General features: G+C 43.8%; 1 protein-coding gene across 3 annotated transcripts in view; it reads right to left on the minus strand.

Moving 5' to 3' along the window:
• Nucleotides 1-23,943, minus strand: part of GNAS (GNAS complex locus) — a 151,267-nt gene that overhangs the window by 84,415 nt on the left and 42,909 nt on the right. Inside the window, exons 1-2 of one of the 3 annotated variants that reach the window (XM_062604179.1) lie at nucleotides 10,767-11,960; nucleotides 7,019-7,091 (exon numbers count right to left, since the gene is read on the minus strand). In XM_062604179.1, the coding sequence (XP_062460163.1) occupies nucleotides 7,019-7,091; nucleotides 10,767-10,905 (212 nt within the window). In that variant the 5' untranslated portion in view covers nucleotides 10,906-11,960. Of the gene's footprint in view, nucleotides 1-7,018; nucleotides 7,092-10,432; nucleotides 10,603-10,766; nucleotides 11,961-23,943 lie in introns of those variants that run through there. The other 2 variants (XM_062604180.1, XM_062604178.1) reach the window with 2 other exon arrangements.

The following is a 23,943-nucleotide window of genomic DNA, read 5'->3' on the forward strand; positions in this document are numbered from 1 at the left end:
AAAGCTACAGGTCTCGAGGGAGGAACTGCAGATGCTATATGGGACTGGGAAGGAATATTGTGGGAGAAATTTGGGAGATGTAGAACAAGTTACAGAAATCAGCCTTCATTAGCTCAGCTACCCACATAAGAGTTTGTTTTCTGTTTTGAGAAAGTAAAAGGAAACTTGCAAATTTTGTAAAACAGGGTTTATTTTCATTTGTTGAGTTTTTAACAAAACTAATGGGTAAAACCCCACATCTACCATCAAAAGTCAAAATCCTCCCAGAACCGTTTGCAATGCTTTCCATAGTTAAGTCTTAAATTCTCTTCTGTCTTTTGCTTCTCAGGTTACATCACTCATGCTTATTCTACTATTCATAGTTATTGCCCTCCAAGCACTCTGCAACTCTACTAGGTGGATAGCTGCCTATGCATACTTAAAAAGCTTTTGTGAAATTTAAACCTCAAAACAAATACAACTACTGCCACGTTTTTCAGCAGTCCCTTTACATGCCAAATCACGTCTGCAACATATGCAAATTTATCTTAAGGGAGGAGTTTACTACTGGGGATTTTGTTGTTTTTTTTAAAATCAGAAAACTAAAATATTTAACTGACAGCAAAAATGTCAAGTTGCAAGGACCAGTAATTCAGAGGACAGAAGCTCTCAATGTGCAACAACATCAAACTGGTAGTTTAAATACTGCCTTACTAGAAGATTCCAGCATTTCCCACCAACCAGTATAAGAAGACAAGATGCACATTCTGTGATGAGCAACACCTTGTTTCCCATGCAGTTATGAAAATAAAGGAATTTTCACATTCAATTCTCACTTTCCTTTTTTTATCTAAGCAAGAGTTCCCTGAAAAAGCAAGCACACAGAACAGGCAGCTGAAAATAAAGCATACGTCAAAATGCAAGTCTATGCTTTCTCTCAATACTGTACTGTCATCTCTCCATTTATGGTTAGCCTGAGCCTACTAAGAGCATCTAAACACAGACAGAACTAACCAGCTTTTTAAACTTTGAGTCCTCCATGCATCACTTTTCTATAATGCTTTCAAGAACCTAAATAACATCATTTTGCACCCTGGAAAAAACAACTCACTTCCCTTGCACATGGAAACATTTTATTGGCCTGATTTCAGAATGCCTCTGAGCAAGGTAAAGGAGTTATTCCACCGACTATTAGAATATTCAGCATCATGGTATGTTAACACTCTTTGCCAAGTAAGGCCCAGTACAGGTGATACAAACTACTGGAATTTGCTGAAAATTCATCTTCTAGTATTTAAAACCACACCTGGGTAGTAGATTTAAGTGCAAATTATTTGCCCATGTTCCTAATGGATATTGTCTCATGTCTTCTGACAAGATACCACAAGAAACTTGAAAACCTCCAAAACTGGAAACTTTTTTTCCCTTTATAACACACTGAAACATTAATGCTGCTTCACTGAGTTCAAGTTTACTTTTTCACAGAATGAAATTTTCCCCTTTGAAGAAATAAAAAGTATTTCCAAAGAAAAAGATAATTCCGAGCACATAAATGCAACATTAAACATCCTAACAATTAAGGAGTTTCTTCTTTGCTTAATGTCAACAGATATTACCTCCCGTTTCTTTCAAGCTGATGGAAGTTATATTTAACCTGTATAAACATTTCTGCATAAGCTTTTACAAGCTATATGCAGTATCCAGTTCTTAATCATAGTATTTATTGGCTGCTGGCATATTCTTGTCTTTTGACAAAACTCAATTACACAACTGTGTCAGATCTTAGGACAAGACCTAAAATAGACTGAAGTACGTACCCTGCTCCACTCTCCACCCACACCTTTATGTTCTACGGCACCAATTTTGATCAAACCCTGTAATGAGTTGTTCAGCTGCAATGGAACTTTTCATAGTCTTGAACAGACACGTACACACAAACTTTCCAGCACAGTTAACACCTCGTCCATGTCCTGACAGAGGAGCTGAGGAAAAAATAGTGCTCTCTGTCTCCAATCTGCAGAAGTCTCTTGATACACCTTGTGATGCAAGGAACAAACAAATGGGGGCTTGGAGGAGGAAATCAACCCCAGCTCCCTCCCCTGCAATTTTCAATGTTACTCAAACACCAGAAAAAAATTATTTTTGTTGCCAGTCGAGTAAAATTCAGTAAAGTCAGTTTGCTTCTTGGCAAGGAACTGATGTGAGCATTCTGGAAACATGGTATTGGTACACAAATCTAAAGGAACTGTAAAAACAGAGTAATAACATTTCTGGGTCCACACTAATATTAGCCATTAGGAGGGAATTAATTAAAAAATTTTGTGGTAACTATTGCAATTTTTTCTCATTTGTAACATTAACTTCCCTTCCATAAAATCACATACATAAAAAGTGAGAAAACACAGTATCCAAGAGTAGAAGAGTAAAGCTACTGAGTCAGAATTCATTTCAGTGACAGAAGAGATTGACACTGACCAATGTGACCAGATACCATCATTTCCTGGTTTCTGTGAAATAATGGTGGTACTTCAGTTCAACTTTTGGTGGATGAGACATACAGAAGGATTAGAAAGCACCAGTGACTACTTTTACTTCCTCATTAAATTACTAAATATAGGTAAGAAAAGAGAGAAAGTTCCAAACCTTTAAGACGGCAACTTGGCTTTAACTTCACCACAAAGAGAAAATGTATTTTTTAAGTATAAGAGAAACGTGAATATATTTGTCATCTACATCTTGAAAACAAAGCTGTTTGGTTCTGCTTCTGTCATTATCATTAATAGATTTGATAAATATACAAACTCCTATCCAACAACATACTAGTTTAAGAGTCATTGTTATACAATGTCATTTGGGAAACTGAGGCTGAAAAGCGTTAACTGCAATTCCCTATAAACTCAAGACTTCCTGAGTCATCTATACTATCCAACTTAGTAATCACAAAGGCACATTCCCCTTATTTGTTAATCTTATAAATGGATTTCATAAGCCACATTTCAACAACTTATTTCTATCAAAATATTTCTGCTTGTCCCAGTTTTCCCCATGACACTTCTTGACTCTTGCCCTTGCCAATGTCTCACTTTCTAACTCGCACATGACAACGATGCTCTCCTTAGGGCCTCTAAGCCAAACCCACAGTGATCTCAGAGAGGAAAGATGACTTTAAAAAGTCACTTGAAAGGCCATCACCTTAAAAGCAAAGAATTCCAGCCTCAAGATTTAACACAGAAGAGGTTTTTTTCTCCTCTTCAACTTGAATTGTACATTTACATTAATTCTTGCAATTATATTTCTTACTCCTCCTGTCCTCCCTTTCCCATTTTTAATCCTTTCATAAAGATTGGCATCTGACCTTCTGCAGTCAAAAAGAGAAGGTTTTAGCTCCACTTTTATCAGTGGATGCACACAAATGCAATAGGCAACAGCAGAGATCTACTCCTCTGGAACAGCCTCATAAAATGACAGTGTTAAGGAGGGAGGGAAAGAAAGGAAGGGAAGTAACAGGCTTCCTGCTATTACAAGCCATATTTAAACCCCTTCTACATCACAAGGGGCTCTGTTGATGGCAGTAACGCAAGAGTAGAAAATGTGGTTGATACGGAGTCTTCATTATGCTTAAAAGGCAGCTTCTCCTTTTTAAGAGATGAGGAACACTGGAAGAGCACTGTGGGGAAGCCACATTCCCATTATTTATGAAATTGCTGTAGGAAGATGTCAGTTGATAGCACAGCAAACTGAAGCCATCCTGTGAAGTGGGCTATGCCTTTCCAAAAACTCCATCCAGAAAAACATGTGCTGTAGAACATGTCTTGCTTCTCCAGTATTCTACTCTGCTCAACAATACCACAGTGCTGTTACTTCCCACACGCCACCTTCACAACAGGAACAAATAAAATCAACCATACATTTCTGTCTCTAACTCAACCACAGACTATAAAAGTAACATTGAAAAAATGTTTAAACAGTCTTTACTGTAGTTAACTTGCCGAGAACTTTAACCACATTCACATTCACCTTAGCACTGGTAACTATTAAGCACATTAATTATCTTGAACACTAGATTCCATAAAGTTCTTCAAATAATTAATTACCTAAAGTGATCAGGGACTGCAGTCCCAAAGGAAATTCTTCTAGTTTTGTAGAACTACATAATTTTACCTTGTTAACTGCTACAACAATTCACTTACATATGGCAACTCTCCCTTCATCTGCTTAGGGGCAGAACCCTAAAACCAAAACAAATAAACCCCCCTCACACTGCCTGAAGGAAGCCAGTGCCCTTAACCCTGGATATCCTGTTTAGTCATTAGAAACTCAGAAGAGTATCCGAGTAGCACTAAAAAAATTTTGATTCCCTCATTTGTAGCACGTTAGACCTATTTTGTAACATGTATCCTCCTCCTGCTTCAAACTTCAATTATCACAGGGCAACCAAATCAAAGGTGAACAAGTTTTAGACAGGACTTTAAAGTGGATTTTTTTCAAGCCACATGAATAAGCTGCAGCAACAGACTAATTCAAAGCTACAGTCATGTACGTGGACACTAATGTTAAACTGTCTTTTCATCTCCAGCATACTAGAGTTTTCAAAACCTCTCTGCTGTTATTCATCATATCAGCTGTGGTGTTGTACGCAAACACATTTATGTTATACAACAACTGATAAGAACATTAAGAAACGTAATGCTTTACTTTTCCTACCCTTGAAAAAAAATCCTTTCCAAAACCATTCCATGCTCTCTCTCATTAGCTGAATCCCACGTCATTTTTCCACAAGGTAAGTAAGGCAAAAGGGAATGAGGTGGGCAGAAAGGATAGCGGGAAAAGCAGGACAGTGTGGGGAAGCAGTTAGTTACTCTGAAGAAAATACAAGTCACTCAAGTACTAACATGTAACTCTCAAGAATTTAAAAACACTGAAAATCAACCTTCTGTCCCTGTAAAGCATATGTTATGATCTAGTGTTTATTTCTGGCAACGAAACCCTAAAACTAGACGCATTATAACTTACTTCATGTACTTTTTATATATACCACTTTTTAATTTGATTTTTATGCACCTGAATTTTCCAACACATACTACCCACAAAAGGATAAGCACAGAAGACTGAACGCAAGACAAGATGCCATGGGGGGGACAGACGATGTTTCCTGAGCTACACGCAGCTCCCCCACAACTCAGGCATGGCTCCCACACGAGGGTATGCTATGTGATTGGCAGCAGGGCTGCTAGGTAATCCAAACCCCTTGCTATGAGAAGGCAGAAGCCAGCAGAAGCTCCTGAGGCCACATTTGCCATGTGCCCTGGAATCCCACTGCACTGCACGCTCAGCTCAGCTCAGCCCAGCCCAGCCCCAGCCTACAACACAGAAGTGAGATACTCGAGGAACAGATCCCAGAGCATGTCCCAGTCCATCCCCAGCTCCCCGGGCTTTGTATAATGGGTCTCCCAGGTCCCAGCTCTGCACAAATTTGGGTATGCAGCTTGAAGGGTTGAACAACTTATCTTAACCATGAAATACACCACTCATTACACAGCAGCAGAGCAGCACCTATTTAAGAGCATCGGTGTGCTTAGAAAAATTAGAACTGTGTTGGTTGAGAGGACTGATACTTTTAAAGGTGTCAGGGATACTTGACTTTCACTTTCATTAATGAACTTTTTACTTAGCACCTTATGTTGAGAAATGCTACACCAAAGTCAACTCATGTAAATCTTTTAAGTCACACAAGTCTTTTAAGAGATCTTGAGTAACTAGAGCAGCCACAATAATGGAGACAACTCAGCAGTAAGAGGACACAGGACTGGGCACTTATGAAAAAAAAGAATTGCCTAGGACAAAGAACATATTCCTTATACAGAGGAGTTAAAACCATGTAGCACAGGATGTAATTTGGTAGGAATCAGTCTGAAGTTTCTTCCAAAAGTCTCTGTACCTTATCCCAAACTAGCATCTGGGGATTAGGAAGAAGCATTGTCCAGGCTCCACGGCTAAACTTTTAGCTCAGACATTCTGACAAAAGAATGAACTGCTGAAAGCCTAACTGCGAAAGCTTCATCTTCCCAAAAAGGCAGGATTCACAAAATAGATGATACTACTAGAAAACGGAGGATGCCAATACAAAAATACTGTGATTGAAAGCAAGACAAAACCAGTAATATATATTTTTTTTAAATAAACACAGAGAATAAACTCTGAAATTCCAACACCTTAATTCAATTAGAATTAGTTTAGCAGGTTCTGGTATACACATACACACACACACACACACACACACACACACACACACACACACACACACACACACACACACACACACAGATGCTTGCATGTGTAAACTTAACATGCAAAAGAACCTCTTCCTGCTCCCTAGTGAGGTTAGCTGAAAAGTTAGCAAACACAAATCTGTCTTAGACAAAAATAAAGAAAAAAAATCCATTTTCCCTATCTTAATGCCATTCCCCTCCTCACAACAATCAAATAATTAAACAGATTTTAAGTGTAACAAGAAACGCTTTTAGAAACATTATTTAATACCAACATCTGGACGAGCAAACATAACAGAAAAAAACCCCTGCCCTATTACCCCCCAAATTCATAGTACAGTCTCATTTTGTGAGGAGGCAGAAATAAAAGCTTTACTTGCTCTAAATAAAGAAAAATGTGTTCATTTCATACAGTAACAGGAGGTATATACACAGCAGTATGAGTCCATGTGCTATAGTAGAGGTAAATCAGTGTCAGCCATGTTGTGAAAGAAACTGCAGTTAAAAAAAAACAACAAACCCACAAAACTTAAGCCTTCGGTCAAATCGGCTATGCCTTGATATATAGCATTTTCTAGCATTAGCTCTCACTTATTATTGGTGCATGACTTCAAGTTAATGGCTACTAATCTCATCTAAAAATACACATCCAAATTCTAGAGACCGTGAAACAATAGCAAGAATACAGCAAGACACAAAACAGCAGCAGTGACTACTGCGCAGCGCACAGACATAACGTAAGTTGTAAGTAAAAAAGCAAATGCACTTACTCAGCATTAAATCCATTCACGTGCAAGATCCTCATCTGTTTGACTATTGTGCTTTTACCGGATTCACCAGCACCTAGAAAATGAAAGTAAATCAATTTCAGAAGGAAGCATGAGTGATTAAGGGACACGCTAGACTTTTTTCTTCAGGGTAAAAATGAGAAAGTTGGCTTTTTCAGTGCAAGAGTGAAAAGTGAAAGAAAAAGAAATCATTGCCACTGGAAACTTCAGTCGTAGCTGACACATGCCCAGCTCAAGTCATGTGTCAAATCTGAAGCTTGGATCATTTCACTGTCCGTTTTTCCAGTGTCAATGTTAGATGCAGACTGGGGGGTTTGGAAGGAGAAAGGACAACTTCAACATTTTATAGAGAACAAGATGGAATGTTAAGTCTGTGTGCCATGTCACTAGTATCTGACAAAAAGACCAATTGAAGCCCATATTAAACTAAAGCCTTTTTGTTAGAGCCTTAAAATACTTTAAGTTTGGCTGCAGTTATCTTCATCCAATCAAAAGACTGCAATTTAAATCACAAGAAATAAAATGTGGATACTCACATCTGAAAAAGGAAGGCATCCCTTTAAGCCTCCACCCACAAAGCTACAGAAACCTCCTTCTCTAATTTGTGTCTTGTAAGCAACCTCCCACCCTCTGTACATGTTCCAAATCAATCACATACGCAAGGAGACGCAAAGACCACCTTTTGTGGCTGCATGCTCCAAACAGCCCCCCGCGGCACTCTGATTCCGTTATATACCCTGCAGTACAAAAAACCCCACTCCACTTTACTCCAGTTTCCATAAGTAGATGTATGCTATTTCTGCTGTGCTGCACGGATGCCAGTGCACAGGGCAACCCATCTGCCTATAGTACCCGTTTTTTCCATGCACACTAAAAAGACTCAAACAGCAGCACTTAACTGAGCTGCTCCACACTGCCAGATCGGTAGCTCTATATAAAGCAAACATATTTTTTGTGACAGAGGTATCATAACCTGGCAAAATTCAGAAAGATTCCCTTTCACACCTCCTGGCTACTCATTTATTGTGCTCATGAGCCTATGTCTCAACAGAAACGTATGGCTGTGCTGGAATAGGCACAGAGGTACAGTCTGTATTTATAGGATGTCAGGCCTCTGCTAGCACACACTGACAGCACAAACCTCCATTTTGAGCCTCGTGTGCAAAACTGTATTTTAGCAGTTATATTTCAAAGTTCATTTTCTGACAAATCCTTTCCCCTCTGCTTTCTCCCTTCCTTTCCTTCTCCATCATGAATTCTTGCTCTATAAAGCCTGCGTGTGTGTTCTGCCACCTTAGCACCGGAGCTTTTACTCCTTTTACCTCTCCTTGCTGATGTTTTGTAAGCATTGAGAGAGCGGTTTTTATCTACAACTCTTAATGCAAGCACCATTTATCCCCTAAACTACTACTTTATGACATACACGGTCTCTCTCTTTAGGCATACTGCACTATGCAATAAAAACAGGTGGCAAAACTAATCAAGAATGAGTATTTCAGGTTAAGGTAAAGACTGGGTCCTCTTCACAACTAAGAATTATTCAGGAATAGCAATAATGCTATAATCATATTTCCATTCAGACTAATTAATAAGAACATTTCAGCTGTAACACGGAATCACATCTTATAAGCACTGAGAGAGCCAAAATCTTCACTTAGGACAAGATTGGGGGTAGGTTCACACCAGTGACCCAAAATGAAGTACTACAACTGAATTTCTGAGTTAATCTATTTCTATGTTGGACTACTCGTTAAGGCCCAATTCTTGCCAACACTTGTGTGTACATTTAACTTCACCATAAATGAGAGTGCCATTAACTTCAGTGAGACGGCTCCTGGCAGAAGGGGCAAGCACATGTACAGTGGTGGGGCCAGCAAAGAGCAGTATAAACCCGTATTTAGCAGCTCTCATTTGTAGTTAGAATATTTTCAAGGCACCTTTTTTTTTATTTCACGTATCTTGTAAAGTAAACAAATAATAATAATAGGGCCAGGAGCATTTTTATTTTTTACCAGCGAGTTTGTGTTACAGACTGGCCCCAGCTCATGACAGCTACTGTTAGAAACTGCAACAGCTGAACTATCACTTTAAAACACAGGCATACAGATGACCTTACAGCCCTCACTAAACACCCGGTAATTTTTATTTACAAGTGCCTAAAATGGTTCTCAGACACCAAAACTAAAGAAAACTGAAAGAAAACCCAGGCAAAACCACCATGCTTCTGTTTTCTGAAATTCTGCCTCTCTCGGCAGTAACCCATCTGATGACAAATGGTTTCTACTGATCTATTAAAATATTCAGCCTGAAATCTGGAACTCAACACGTTCCCCAAGAGCTGAAGGTCCAAATTATCCTGCTAAAATGATAATCTGAACCCTGGCAGGCTCCTCAGTGCTGCAGGTGCTGCCGTAGTTCCCAATCACTCTCCATTTACATTAAGCCTTTTTCTTCAAATTAGTATTTGCAAGATTTTACCGCTAAGAGGACAAATCCAAATTCACAACGCTCAAAACCTCTTTCTTTTTTATTGTCCCCCCCTTTTACGGTTGTTTCACACCAGAACTGGGCTGAGGCCTACTCTCTGCTCCACGCTAAAACCCTGCACACAACGTGCATAAGCGGTTCCTCGGCGTGACCGAAACAACCCGGATCTCGTAACTGCATCTTATTCTAAACCACGACTTCCAAATGAATCTGACAAGCATTTTGTTGTTCTCTCCAATAACACCTTTCGGACCTTCCCCCTCCTTGAAGCCGTAACCTGCATTTCTAAACCTATCTCCCAAAAACGTGACACATGCAGGTCACTTAAATTAACGCTGAAACACCTCAAAAGAAGCTACAAAGGACCCCCTCCCTCCAAACGCGCGACACCTTAATTAATGGTGCGACAAGCTAAGCCTAACGAGCCAGCCGGGGGACGCGCCCGCTCCCAACCCTGCTCCCCCCCGCCACAGGCGCGGAGCTCCCTCGTCCCCAGTGCCGCCGCGCTTCCCTTCGGGACCGACATCCTCCCTCCGTTTCCCCCAAAAGATTCCCCGACTTCCTCCCTTCCCCTTCCTCCTCTCCCCGGCCTGGCCACACGTTCCACAGCGAGGGGAGCGCCTCGGGCCGGCCGAGCCCCGGCTCCCGCCAGGCCGCGGTGACCGGCCTTCCCCGCGGCCGCGACTGCCCGCTCCGCACGCCCAGGGCAGGCCCGCGGCCCCTGTCAGCGCCCTGCCTTGTTTAATCTCCCAGGTTCCCCCTCGGGCCTGGCGATCCCGCGCCCCTCGCAGGCGGCAGTCCGGCACCCGAGGCCCGTTCCCTGCCCCGGCCTGCCTCCCCGCGTTGTGCCCGTGCGTGCGGGGCGCTGCCCCCGCGGGCGGAGAGCGGCCCCGAGCCGCAGCTCCGTACCTGCGGGGCCTGCCCGCGGCACCCCGGCTGCTGTTCGAGAGGTCCCCGCCGCCGCCAGGCCGAGGAACCCGCGGGCTCCTCTGGACCGCACAGGTCTCCTCAGAACCGCCGGGCCCACCTCCCCGGGCGCTAGCGGATCCCCGCGACCCCGCCAGGAGCGGGCTCCCCAGCGGGTGGGCCCTGCGGCTCCGCTCCCCCCGGGCCCCACCTCTCCCTCGGGCCTCCCCGTGCCTGGACAGGGGGCCGGTGAGCGGCCCCGCCGCCCTCCCTCCGGCGATGAGGAGGCGGCCCCCGGCCCGCTCCCCCGGCGCCCCGCTGCCTGCGGCCACCTTACCCAGCAGGAGGAGCCGGTGCGTGGCCCTATAGACCTGCTTGTCCTTCTGCAGCTGCTTCTCGATCTTCTTGTTGGCCTCCCGCTGCGCCTTCTCCTCGTTGCGCTGATCCTCCGTTTTGCTGTTCCCTAAACAGCCCATCTTGGGAAGGGGAGTCAGGGGACGCGGGGCGAGGGGACGGGAGGCGGCCGGGGCTGCCGGGGGGAGGGAGGGAAGCACTCTCCCGGGCTCCCTTCTTCTTCTTCCTCCTCCTCCACCCCTACTCGCTGCTGTGGCGGCCGCTGCCCAGAGCCAGAGACATGGAGAGAGCCGAGCCCGGAGCCAGCCAAGGGGGGGCCGATAGCGATGACTTTGCTGCCGCTCCGCCGGGTCTTCTCCCCGGCAGCTGCAGCTGCTTCTCCTCCCCGCCCCCCCGCTCAGATCCCCTCAGCGCACCTTTCCCGAGGGGGGGTGGCGGCGGCAGGGCCCGATGCGGAGCGATCCGCGGGGATCTCCGCGCCCCCGGCCGGGCCGCCGGCTCCTCTAGAGGGAACAGAAATGCCCCCTCCCGCGCGGCACGCACAGGAACAAATCCAGCTTCAGAGCCACCCCCAAAAAATAAAAAAAAAATAATCCTCTTAAATCCACAGGCACGAGCTCCAGGCGCTGAAACCTCCCCGGATCCTCGGCCCGGAGGATCGGGAAACGTCTCTTCCTCGCCTCTCCCCCCGCGCCGACGGACAGAAGCGCCGAGGGAATCGCGGCAGCCGCGGCTCTCGGGTCCCCGTCCCTCGCCGGGCGCCGCCGCTCCTCACCCTCCGGCCGCGGGTTCTTCCTCCCTCAGCGGGGCGGGGGCCCGGGCCGAGCCCCACTCCCCTTTTTTTCTGCTTTTTTTCTTTTGGGGGTTTGGGGTTTTTTTTTTGTTTTTTGTTTGTTTGGTTGGTTTTCCCTCTCCTTGCTGCTGCTTTTTCACATCAGGTTTCCAGGCGGCTGAATCCTCTCGGCTTCTCCAGCGAGCGGGGAGGAGGGGGAGAAAATTAAAACCGAAAGCAGCCGGATCGGCGTCTCCCCCGCGCGGAGCCCGTCCCTCACGGGAGGATCTCCCCCCACCTCGCTCCTCCTGCTCGCTCCCGCATCCCGGTTATTATCGATCTCTCCCCGTTCTCCCCTCCCGTGTCGCGCTGCTCGGGCAGCGGGTGGGGCAACCAGGCCCGCGTGCACCCTGGGAGCGCGCCCGCTCACGTGACGCAGCGTCACCCCGCGACGCCGCCGGCGCCCGCTTCGAACCGGCCCCGGGAGCCCGGCGGGACTTGGGCAGCGGAACCGGCACCGGTGGGGGCCCCTGGGGAGGGCTCTGCGGGAGGAGAGCGGCCGGGAAGGAGGCTGCAGGACCTGGGGTCTAAATTAACCCATTTCTGAATAAACCTTAACAGAGCCGTGCCCCGGGCACTTCGTGCCGCACTTGGAAGTAATCACTGCAGAAGTTACTGTACTATCTCCGTATGTACGCATATCATCAGTTTTCATGCGTTTCATCAGTTGGCGGGCCTTGCATACCCGCACAGTGACCTGCAGAAGGGTCCCGCAGCCGCTGATTGGCGTCACTTCACTTGGGACCAGTGTGGGAATTCTGGGTGAACGCGCATCCCCAGGGAAGGCAGCTCTATGACACGCGGGAGCTGGGAGGGGGCCCTGGGATTTGGGATGGGGCCCTGGGATCTGGGATGGAGCACTGGGATAGGTGCTGGGATTTGGGATGGAGTGCTGGGATAGGAGATGTGGTGCTCTGATGGCGCTAGCCTCTCTGGAGGGCTGCAGCCAGAGAGGTTGGGACAGAGGGTAACAGCCTTAAACAAATTACTCTGGATGGACCAGGAGAGTACAACTTGATGCATGCAGTTGCTTCCACCTACGGTCATGCCAGCTATCTAGCTCCTTTCTGTTTTCTAAAATACCTTCATTTGGAAACCTCACTACATAAGTTACACAAGCTTATCAGCTACATCTGCAAAAAACAAAGATTGGCACTTTGCTCCTTATATATATCCTGGCTGCTTAAAGTACACAGGTAGGATTTCTCTACCCCCCTGAGATCAGTAAAATGTCCTTTACTATAGATAAATTATTTATCCTCATTTGCAAAATTCAATTATCTACAAGACTACTCACATGAACATAACTCCTCACATCATCCAGTCACTATATTTAGAACCACCTACAGTAAAATAATTATGTGAATAGAGCAAACGACCAGAAGGTCTTAGTGTCATCAGATACATCTGTTTAACTGGCCTTGCTGAAAGGGGGTGGACCTCCTGAGAAACATGGAATGCCACATCCACACCTTGGTCTTTGAGGATGTATTGGCACTCTGAGTCTATCTTAAAATGCCACAACTTTGGGGTACAGAGAGCTTAAGAGGTTTGGAGTCAGAGGAGAAAATCTCACTGACTTCAGCTGTTATTTAAGCCAAGGCAGTTTTAAAAGGTCTTAGAAAGACTTGGCTCAGCAATGCCCAGACTCATCTGAAGAAAAGATTATAATAATTCATTGTATTTTTTGTAGGTCTTTTTATTTATTTGTATTGTTTCCATGTAATATCCACTTTTCAAATAACTGTGCTATTTGCAAGGCATAAAGGACTCAATAAAGCAGAATTCAGAGTGAAAATTGTAACACCTCATAGCTTTTTTATGGTTGCAGGTATGAAGAGAATGCAGAAATGCCAGTATCTGCCACCTCATGTAGCAGGGAAAACCTGCCCCAGCCTCCAGGCTTTGCTTCCCTCCGGGTCCCAGCTGGGGAGGGAGGGAGCCTATCTCAGCTCCAAACACAAAGGAATACACAAACAACATAAAAATTATTGCCGGAGGTATAGAAAATGCTAAAATCTTGGCGAGTGGCATGAGCATAGCGAAAGGGGAGTGGCAAACACACCAAAGCACCCACCTACAAGGGAGTCATTGCTGGGTAAACACCGCTGTCCAGCAACATGCACCCAGCCCTGTCCCAAATGCAACTGGAATGGGCTCTGCGAGGTTAAACTCTAAGAGCTGCTGTGACATGGGAATTGCTGCCCTCCTGGTGTATGTATACCCTGTGCCTCTGTCTCTTCAGGCTGAACCAAGCATGACGTAGTTGAAAACGGAAAACACACTCAGCTAATTCACAAAACTCCCAGTTACTTACAACAGAATTAAGAATTAGCTCCTCATGTTACAAGTCTTACTAGGGTATGAAAGTCTCAAAAGCTACAGAAAACAAAAACAAAACTCCCAAATTGTTAAACCTATCAGCAGATACAGACTTGTCTTGTCGAATACGACACAAGACATAAGGCACCAACCATACTGCATAAACCCACCAATTTGCCACGATTCTTGTCTAGTGCTGCCCTGATTAGGAAAATGTTATTTGAAGAATGAGCATACCAACACATTAGCTGTTCTCATTCTTTCTTATTTGTTTAAATAACATAATGCTGCTGATGTGTCTTTAGAGTAAATTGTGTTTCTTATTGGAACTAGTTGTATTAGCTTCCATCTTGTAAAAATCCATGAACTTAAGTTTCATGAGGCTCCTGGCACTAGAAGGGTAAGTACAGGCAAAATCTGACCCTAACTCACTGTAAAGCTGAAACTCACTTCTGAAGATCCTGCAGTCTTAGAACAAATAAATGCAAAGATGAAATAACTATATATATGGACACAGTGCTTCAGTGATAAAAGTCTATTTGAGGCTTTAAAATACTCAAAAGAGGGTGTTAAAGGACACTGCTGCATGTTAAGCAGAAATATTTTCCAAAAGGCAACATGAATGTGGAAGTGGTTGTAGGAGACATAGGAAGACATGTTTATTGATTCAATATTACTTAAACTAGAATTGTAGAAGAGTTAGGGTTGGAAAGGACCTTAAGATCATCCAGTTCCAACCCCCCTGCCATGGGCAGGGACACCTCACATTAAACCATGTCACCCAAGGCTCTGTCCAACCTGGCCTTCAACACCACCAGGGATGGAGCATTCACAGCTTCCTCGGGCAACCCATTCCAGCGCCTCACCACCCTTACAGTAAAGAACTTCTTCCTTATATCCAATCTAAACTTCCCCTGTTTAAGTTTGAACCCATTACCCCTTGTCCTGTCACTACAGTCCCTAATGAAGAGTCAAGTCCCTCTCCAGCATCCCTATAGGCCCCCTTCAGATACTGAAAGGCTGCTATGAGGTCTCCACGCAGCTTTCTCTTCTCCAGCCTGAACAGCCCCAACTTTCTCACCCTGTCTTCATATGCTCCAGCCCCTGATCATCCTCGTAGCCTCCTCTGGACTTGTTCCAACAGTTCCATGTCCTTTTTATGTTGAGGACACCAGAACTGCACACAATAATACTCCAAGTGAGGTCTCACAAGAGCAGAGGGGCAGGATCACCTCCTTCAACCTGCTGGTCACACTCCTCTTGATGCAGCCCAGGATACGTTGGCTTTCTGGGCTGCAAGAGCACACTGCCAGCTCATGCTCAAAATTAATGGAAGATAAAAGTCTCTCACAGAAGATTGTGAGCATTGCACACTTACAGATGAAATTCAAATTCACTGATATTTTCACATCTGAATGTAACAGCCAACAGCCTCAGATTCTGTTGCTTTTGTTTTTTATTCTGAAGCAATGTAGATGCAAGAGTTGGTTTTGGAGTTACTGCTTTCTTAATGGAGTAGATTTTAAACCTGCTGAAAAATGCATCTGAAACACATACTTCTTGTCATTCCATTCTTTTCTCTTTCTAACTGAAGGGATAAAACTTTCTGCTTAGAATGCTGATGCTGCATCAGTTTTACTCTCAGTCCATCAGACTTAGGCTCTGAATTCACTTGAGTGAATTCACCTTTGTTTTTACAGGTGATTACAAGGCCCAGATCAGCATGTTCAACCACCACACGTGCCTCCCAAAGCCTCGAGGCAACACACACTTATTGCAAACAATTCATGTATGTTAGTAAGTTGAAGGCACTGAGCACTTGGGATGCCCCAGCCTCCAGAAGAAAGAAACAGTTACTGAGTTTTCAGACGGAACCATTGCACAGCTCCCGATGTGCTCATGCTGCCCACAGTGAACATGACCTCAGTAAACTTTTGGCTGTGAACCGTGGGGGTGGAGCTGTGACCAAACCAATGTGCTCTCTTGGAAAGGAGGATACAGACGACATCACACTTGAGCATCCCTTAGCAACCGGAGTGAAATGGCACTGCGGCTCTTGAGGGGGTTGTCAGCCCTTGCTACTGGAATAGCCTGCACTTCAGTTCCTACCACGGCTGAGGGGGCACAGCCGAGGAGACAAAATGTGCAGCTCAAAAAGTAAAAGCGATAGGGGTGATCTAACTGTACAATTTCCTTTGTTTCTGTTTATAGGAAATAGCCTATTTTCAGCAAGTCTTTTTCATGGAAGGATACAGAGCTCAATTAATCTGGGGAACATACGAAACAAATGGTTCTTACAGCAACACCTTTATCTCAGATTTACTTTAGACTCTTTCCACTTGAAAACATAGACTGTAAACTTTGTAATGTTCCTCTCTGTGCTTACCAGGATGAACCAAAAGAGAGCTAAGCTTGCATGTGTGGCAAAAAAGTCCACAACAAAAACCTCACAATAAAATACTCTCTGATTTAAACCTGTGAAGGAGTGGATCAGTGAACATCAAACTATGGCCACTTCACCACAGACCTGAAAAGGCAGTTACAGTCCCACATCTCAGTTACCTCCTTTCCCAGTCCTCACACCTATGAGACTGTTTCACTCCTAAGGGTTTGGAATGGAACTGCTGATCGTGTCAGAACAATTCTGAAGGGGAAGACAGTTTAATCTTTTATTCACTGCAAATCTACAACCCAATAATCCCCCTACAGATGAATATATGCTATTGAAGGATAATGTCTGCACCCTGCTTTCTTTAATAATTTTCTTTAATAATTAAAAAAAAAAGCTATGCATTCCTCTCTACTTTGTGATTCACCTGAAATTATTTGTATTTGTATATGTTTGTGTATCTTTGTAAGACATGAAGATGTTAGAGGTGCTTCCCCCCTCCCCCAAGGTTTTCAAGGGATTTAAAGTACTGGGAAAAAATAAACAGTGAGTGAATTTATATTAGAAAGGTACAGAAGAAGTTCCCCCTGTGCACAGGTAGCAGAAATAAGAAGTAGCTGTGATTATTTGCTAAGGAGCCTACATTATCCAATGCTTTGTTTTGCTATCCTCCAAATTCACGGTGCCAAGGCTGAGCAGTTAGAACAGACTTCCCTCTTAAAAGCAGGGATTACCTCTGGGACAAACTGACTCTTTCAGGTAAAGGATATTTTTTTAACAGCACACACTGTATTTTTGTGCATTGATACCTCTCTGCTTTTAAGTCTGTTAACTTTTTTAGCTTTAAGAATACAGAACTGGGGGCCTTCATCCTGAGCCATCAAAGTGACCAGTGGTTAGTATCAAATCTATCCATCTCAGTGTATTTAATCCTCAGTAAACGTCGCCTTTTAGTTAGTTATATATAAGGATTAATTAAGGTTCTGATTTAGACTTAGCGGGGGGGGGGGGGGGGGATGGTATTTGCTTTGACACTAAAAGGCTCCCACGGCATCTTGCAATGACTCAGGTCTGCTGCTTATGCTTTCCTTAGACGGAGACATCTTCCACGGGCTGCAAAATCCTTTGGACTCTTGGAAGAACAAAACTTGATGATAAAGAGGGAAACGGTTTCAAAGTCTCCAAGTTACCCTTTGACCTGCTGAACAAGGAACCCTTGAGTAATCCCAAACCCGCTTAAAGGAGAAACAAACAAATTAAAGGCAAACAATAATCTAAAAAGGAAAACCAAAGCAAACAGATTGGAACTGAAGTAAGAATCCAACATGGGTTGGGTTTTTTTTTCCCAGCTGAGTCCTTTGTGGCAGCCAGAACAAAAAAAAAAGGCATTAAAAGGTAAACAAGGCAGGAAATGAAGCCATTATCAACCAAAATTTGGGAGGGCAAAGCAGGATCATCAAGTAAAAAAGGATGAGTTTGTCTGTCATGGGAAAGAGTGAGCCTACCCGAATGCAATGAAATGAGCATTGTCAGGAAGAAATTAATGCACCACTGATGTATTCAATAAAGAATAAACACAAAACACTTAAGTACAGATACTCCAAAACAAACAGAATGGAAAGGAGATACTTCCCTCTTTGGCAAATAAGAAGAATTTTTCCATACAGAAATTCTGAACTTGAGAGGGATTTTTGTTTTGTTTTTAAATAAAAACAAGCCCAAAGTCTACTAACAGAATTAACCAAGACCTTCCTTTAAACCAAAGGGGGAAAAAATACCCCTTGCCTCTCTCCTTTCACTTCAAGGCTTTTCCTTAGAAACATTAAAAAAGACTTTTAAGGAACTCAAGGAATTATGGAAATAGCAGACTGAGGAACAGCTTTCCACCCAGTAGCCTTCCTTATTTCCTTGCAGGTTTTTACCCTGATATTCCCTCTCACTCCTCATGCATTCTGCACTGCACTTTATTAAAGAACAAAACCAAACCAAAACCAACCAACCCCCCAGTCCCCTCTTATGTAACAGAAATAGCACATCCCAGCTGTCCGCGTAACACATATGGAATGCCGACTACAAAAAAACCCCAACAATCAGAACAAGTCTTTTCTCAGATTTAGTTTCAATATTTGTCAGCATTCAGAGCTGACCTACCCCCCACTGCAAACTTCTCTATCGAGAATTCTTCTGCTTTAACCCTTGCTACGTTTGGGTCACGAAACCCACGGAGGCAGCAGCAGTAGAGGTTGTGTTTTCCAACACCAGGTTATTATAGTTGGCTCCTGCAAAGGAGCACGGGACTCCCAAGCCTTCCTCCCGCCGAGAGGAGGAGGAGAGGCTCCTGGCACCAGCTGCAGTCTGCACTGGAGCAGCGTGGCTGAGGCTCAGCCTGACCCAGCCTGCTCCCCAGCAGCACCCTGAGCTACTCCTCCACCTGAGGATCATTTATAACTGACATTGGGCTCACCTTTTTACAGCGCCTAACAGGAAGCGGGAATAAGAGGATTGTTAAATTGCCGCTAAATTGTCACACAGGCTTTAATGTGCTGGTAAACGTTCCTCTCCTTCTTTTACATTCTTTCTTTTAAATGGAATGATGTTCAGGCTTTCATGCTCAAAATAACTTTACATTTTAGTCCTAGCTGACCACAATACTCTCAATACCAGAAGCCGGTATTAGAGATGATCTGCAAGGAAAACAGAACTGGGATTCTGCTCTTCTGTCTCTGCACTACAAAAGGCTTGAAAGTGTCCTGTTTCAGAACAGGTATTTTCTCCTATCTTTTTATATACATCAAAAAACATTCTGCCTAGAACCTAAAATTACACACAATTACAGAATAGGGGTCTTCTGTACCCTATTTTTCCTGACAGAATTTGTCTGACTCAGCACAATTACTTCTTAAATGCCCTGATGTTAAATTAGAGTGCCCCACACACCCTAGGGCAGTTGCAGAATTTAGACCCTTTCCCAAGGTTCCAAATGAATCCTTCTGGTGGTTTGTGTTTTTTTTTTGTGTGCGTTCCTTATGTTTTAGAAATGTATATAAACCAACTGATTATCTCCAAGTCTTTAGGTGTGCAATGAAAGGTTTCCCTTATTGCTCTAGCTCAGACAAAGCCAGGAAAGACATCCGATGGCAGAGCTGCAGGAGCCAGGCAGGAGTTAGGGTCTGGACCCAGCTCCAGCCCAGGCTGAGTCAGAACTGGGGTTTTGCCTCTGCCACATCAAAACCAGCTGAGGGGAAGGTTTATCCCCTCCTATCCTCCCAGCCCAGGAGGGTGCTTGGGCCTGTCTCACAAAATGTTAAAAGCAGAGATGAGCACAGGGAGCAAACAGGGGAACAGGACTGGGACCTGATCTGGCACAGATGGTTCGATCCAGCACAGCCACCAATCTGTGCGTGACCTTGGACGAGCCACTTCCCCTTTCTGTGCCTCTTTTTCCAACTATCTTTCACCTGCCTCTCTCATAGGTTGTAAGCTTCTTACTTCTGACATGTCTGCACAGTATTGAGAACCAAGGGCCCCATATCTCATTGGTGACCTTTAAGACTTTCTGCTACACCTTTCATGATAAAATAATTATTTAAAATGAAGCAATTTCTTAATAGTCTGTCTTCTTTTCCTTAACACTTCTAACTCAGGCATTCTCAGCAGTATTAGATGAAAAAATAGTCCCTGTTCAAAACCTTAACACTTTTTCTTCAATGAAAACATTGAGAAAGCTGCTAGTATTCTGTTCAGTCCTCCCACAGGCCCTCCAGCCTGCCCAAGCAGGGACAGCTAGAATCAGAATGCTTGCAACAGTCAAAGTACCAGACAAAGACACTTTTTATTTCGGAAATAGAAAAAAAAAAAAGGTAATAAAAAAAGCCTGCACACCTCTCAATCTCTCTTTTACACCATAAAGCACCAAACAGGGCAGAAACCCGGTGCTGTGCTCTTTTGCAGGTCACCTCCAGGTTTGCTTTATGCTCGCTGGTGTTACAATACCAAATTTGTTTTTCCATTGCCCTGTGCATGCTAAGAGTGACCTATTTGCTTCTGAAGCAATTGGCTCTTTACAGCTTAGTCTACACTATGTAAACAGAGAGCAAGCGGTGTGGTTGAGACCCTGGTCCTTGGAGGCGAGGAGCATGCTGCTCCTGAGGAAGCCTTGGAGGCTGCCACCCACTCCCCGGTGTCAGCCCTGAGCAACTGTGCTCCCCACAACCCTGGTATGAACAAAGGCTGCAACCACTGCGTGTGGAGAGCCACGCTCCCCTCTGCTCACTGAGGTCACAACCATGCCAGCAGAAGAGCTTTAATAGAGACCCACAGATGCAGGGATGCTGCAATGGCTTTTACCCTGCGCCACCACCGCTGCCTTCTTCAAGCTGCAGCTCATCTGCCGGCCCGTAAGCAAGAAGAGTGACGGGTTACCCTGCCCTCAGTCAGCAGCCCAGGGGTGATGGCACAGGGAAGCCTGCTCCCTCCTGCCTGCCCTGTGCTATGGGGCACTGAGATGATGCTGAGTCCCTCCTGGCACTGACAACCCCAGGCTGGAGGCAGGGCCCTCCTGCATGGCTGCATTTCACACCCTATATATAAAATACACAGTTGTACATTTATTCTGAAAAACTCTTTCTATGAATTGGTGTTACTGAGGGATATATATTATATATATATATATATATATATATACTAACTCCATGCATGTGAGAGATAAGGAAGATTTGTCCAAGGAACTACTGCCAGAGGAAGTGCTGGGCCGCCACATTATTTGTTTTGTTTAAAATGTTTTCAGGCTCGATAATGCCTCTTTATCAATACTACACATGTGCTGAGCATGCAGAGTGCCGTATGTTGTGAGGCATGAAGGAAGGGTGGATTTGACTTATTTCTTTATAATGAGTATCATGGTGCTGTAAGGAGAATCCTGGCTGAGAGCATGAAAGAAAGCCAAACTTTCAGAGGATTTTGAGGGGCCTGAAGTTCCTGTGCTGCCCTTTCAAATTCAGTCTTAAATCCTAGATTCCTAATCCTCTGCTATGTCTGGACCATCTCATGAATGGACATGTGTATTCTTACAGAGCTGAGCAAGTACCTTGTAACATTTTCCATTAATATTCATTTGAAAGAATAATGGAGTTTAAGTTTTCTGGTTTTGCTTTCCTTGAGTGAGGAAACTAGTGAGGGAATTTATAAATTCACAGTTCTGGCAGGCAAAAGGGACAAAGGCAATTGTGACACCAAAAACAGTTCTCCATAAAAATTATAACCCCATTTTATTTTGTGAGCATCATCTTGTCTATAAGGGTTGTTTGTGTTTGTTTTGTATCATACCCTCCTCCATGGTGAATTCATGCTGCAGGACAGACTCTGTACCTAGCTGAACGACAACGGCCACAAAGCAGAAACAGAGCAATCATGATCTACCAGCACAGACACAACTTCCACCCATAAGAATTCATTCTTTTCCACCCTAAAATCTGGCTTGGAGGGGAAAAAAAAGACAGAATGGACTTCAGACCCTCTATGAAAAGGACCACATCAGCCCACACTGATGCCAAGCTAATCAGAGGGAAGTCATGAAGAGCTGATGGGCATACAGATAGTGATCCAATGTAAGATACGCAAGGTACAAGATCAAACTGTGCAGTAAAGACTTGCAAGAATGCTATTTTCCCATTATCTGTTTATGCTCGGTACTGTTTAAAGTTAACAAGGCTATGAAATTCCTTGCCCAAAGATGAATACAGGAATTCCCATTACCAGAGAGTTGAAACTAGGATTATATTACGAAATTTAGAATGTGAAGTGCTGAAACTGTGTGTTCACTGGCTAAGAAAATGGATCTCACTGCCCTCAGGAGTGTCCTCCAGGAGATCTCTTTATAGAAGCATCAGTGTGAAACCTGTAAGTAGGAGCAAACAACACAGGTGAGGGGTGGTAGAAGCAGATGCGTTGTCTTTATCCAAACACTCCAAAGTGGTCTGCAGAGAAGATGATGACAGTAATAATCTACCATGATTTGAGACCGCCTGAGCTAGTTAACAATTATGTAATTGGTACATACTCTTTAATACTTGAGTAAGAAACCTTTCTGTTGCATCAAGTTCTCATGTCTAGACAGATATACATCATGAATGAATCACTACTGGCTAGCTTTGAAGACCCAAGCTGAAGAGCACTCCATGGTGTAAGCCACAATCTGGACACATCAACACTTATGGAACAATTTTCTGGAGACAATTCTTTCAGTACATTACCATATGCTACACTGGCTGTGAGAAACTTTTTCCAGTAGTATCCTTAAAAGACTATGAAAGAAAGCAATATAGGCTTAGCAAAAGAACCTCTAATCACAGAGATCCAAGTCTTAAAAAAAGCCCAACACCAAAACACTCCCCCCATTCCCAAATAACAGAAGAGCTAACAGAAACACACAAACAAGGAACAAATACATAGAAAAACCAAACAGGCTCACTTCACCTCTTGGCCTGATTATGCCATTTCTAGCAGCGACGAGTCCGCCTCTGCTCTCTAGAAAGTTTTGCTTCTCTGTGAAGAACATCTCTTCCCTAAATAATTTGAGCTGCTCTTCTGCTCCTTTGCTTTGGTTTCAAAGGTTCTTTGTTTTGTTCCTTTCCCAAATTGCCAATCAGCTTCTCTGCACAATGGTCACTGTCTTACAAAATCCTGTTCCTCAATTACTCTGAATGATTCCCAGCTTTTTCATTTGTCCTCTTGGAGGTGCTCCTCTCCTTGGCAAGGATGAAGGGAATCTCCAACATGGGCCTATGTTTTAATTCAGCACAGACAGACCTTACATACAGGGTGAGGGATTTGGTGAAGGTTAAGGTGTTCTCAAAAACAGTGTTCTCAAAACCACAGTTTGACTCACATATGCCCCCAAACAATCATACATTAGCAATTATAATGATCTTTAATTAAAAAAAGAAGTATGTTGCTGTTCTTACAGATAAGAATCTATAGAAATACTTGTATAGGTGCCATGAATGTCTATTTTTCAAACTGCATTTCATTGAGGATCTGTTTAACTACCTTACCTACATTACTTGAATCTCTTTGAAGTTTTCTTATTAAAAAGCTTTAAAAATTAAGTAGTTTGTATTATTTTTCTATGAACCATATAATCTTCTTAAGTAGCAAAAAGTTAACTTCTGCTCGAGTCATTCCACTTGAAAAAAGGCAATGAAAAAGAGCTAGAGATTCATGCATCTCACCCTACGTTTTCTCTAAATGTAACATCTAACCCCTGATTGTTGTAATTTTTCATGGTAAAGCTTTCTGAGTGTTCATAGCCAACACACTCTATCTTTTATACTGGAAAGTCAGTTATAGAAATGTCACTCTCCTTTATATCCTCAGTTATCACAAAGTCATTTATGCAGCTAATTCTTAAGAAACCTTCTGTTTCAGCAGCTTGTCCTAGGTCCGGTACTGTGTAAGGTAAACAGGACAAACACAGAAAACTGTACCTTGGAGATGCTATGTTTTTGAAACCAGGGCTAGAAGCTAAACTCATGCACTACTCTTGATATGAACATCACCCGCCACAGTTCTACATTTTATTTCCGGACAGACCTACCTACATTTTCTAGCCACACATGA

Source organism: Pezoporus occidentalis, unplaced genomic scaffold, assembly GCF_034315485.1.
Source record: "Pezoporus occidentalis ecotype Australia unplaced genomic scaffold, CSIRO_AGI_Poc_V1 ctg83, whole genome shotgun sequence".
In the NCBI taxonomy this organism is placed as follows: Eukaryota; Metazoa; Chordata; class Aves; order Psittaciformes; family Psittacidae; genus Pezoporus; species Pezoporus occidentalis.